General features: G+C 57.0%; 1 protein-coding gene across 1 annotated transcript in view; it reads left to right on the top strand.

Moving 5' to 3' along the window:
- IRF2 (interferon regulatory factor 2) overlaps window positions 1-214 on the top strand; it is a 94,164-nt gene that overhangs the window by 91,659 nt on the left and 2,291 nt on the right. Inside the window, exon 9 of the mRNA XM_015569747.1 lies at window positions 56-212. Coding sequence (XP_015425233.1) covers window positions 56-212 — 157 coding nt within the window. The remainder of the gene's footprint in view (window positions 1-55; window positions 213-214) is intronic.

Below are 214 nucleotides of genomic sequence, written 5' to 3'. Positions count from 1 at the left end.
AAGCGCCCGCCAATAGGAGGGAAAGAAAACACACCTTCATTCTCTTTCTTTAAAGGGACGACCGCCCTGGCGGAAGCGGAACATCGAAGGCAAGCAATACCTCAGCAACATGGGCACGCGGAGCACCTACCTGCTGCCCAGCATGGCCACCTTCGTGACCTCCAACAAGCCCGACCTCCAGGTCACCATCAAGGAGGAGAACTACCCGATGCCT

The sequence above is a fragment of the Myotis davidii genome, unplaced genomic scaffold (assembly GCF_000327345.1).
Source record: "Myotis davidii unplaced genomic scaffold, ASM32734v1 scaffold184, whole genome shotgun sequence".
NCBI classification, from domain to species: Eukaryota; Metazoa; Chordata; class Mammalia; order Chiroptera; family Vespertilionidae; genus Myotis; species Myotis davidii.
This window is presented reverse-complemented; position numbering and strand designations above follow the sequence as displayed.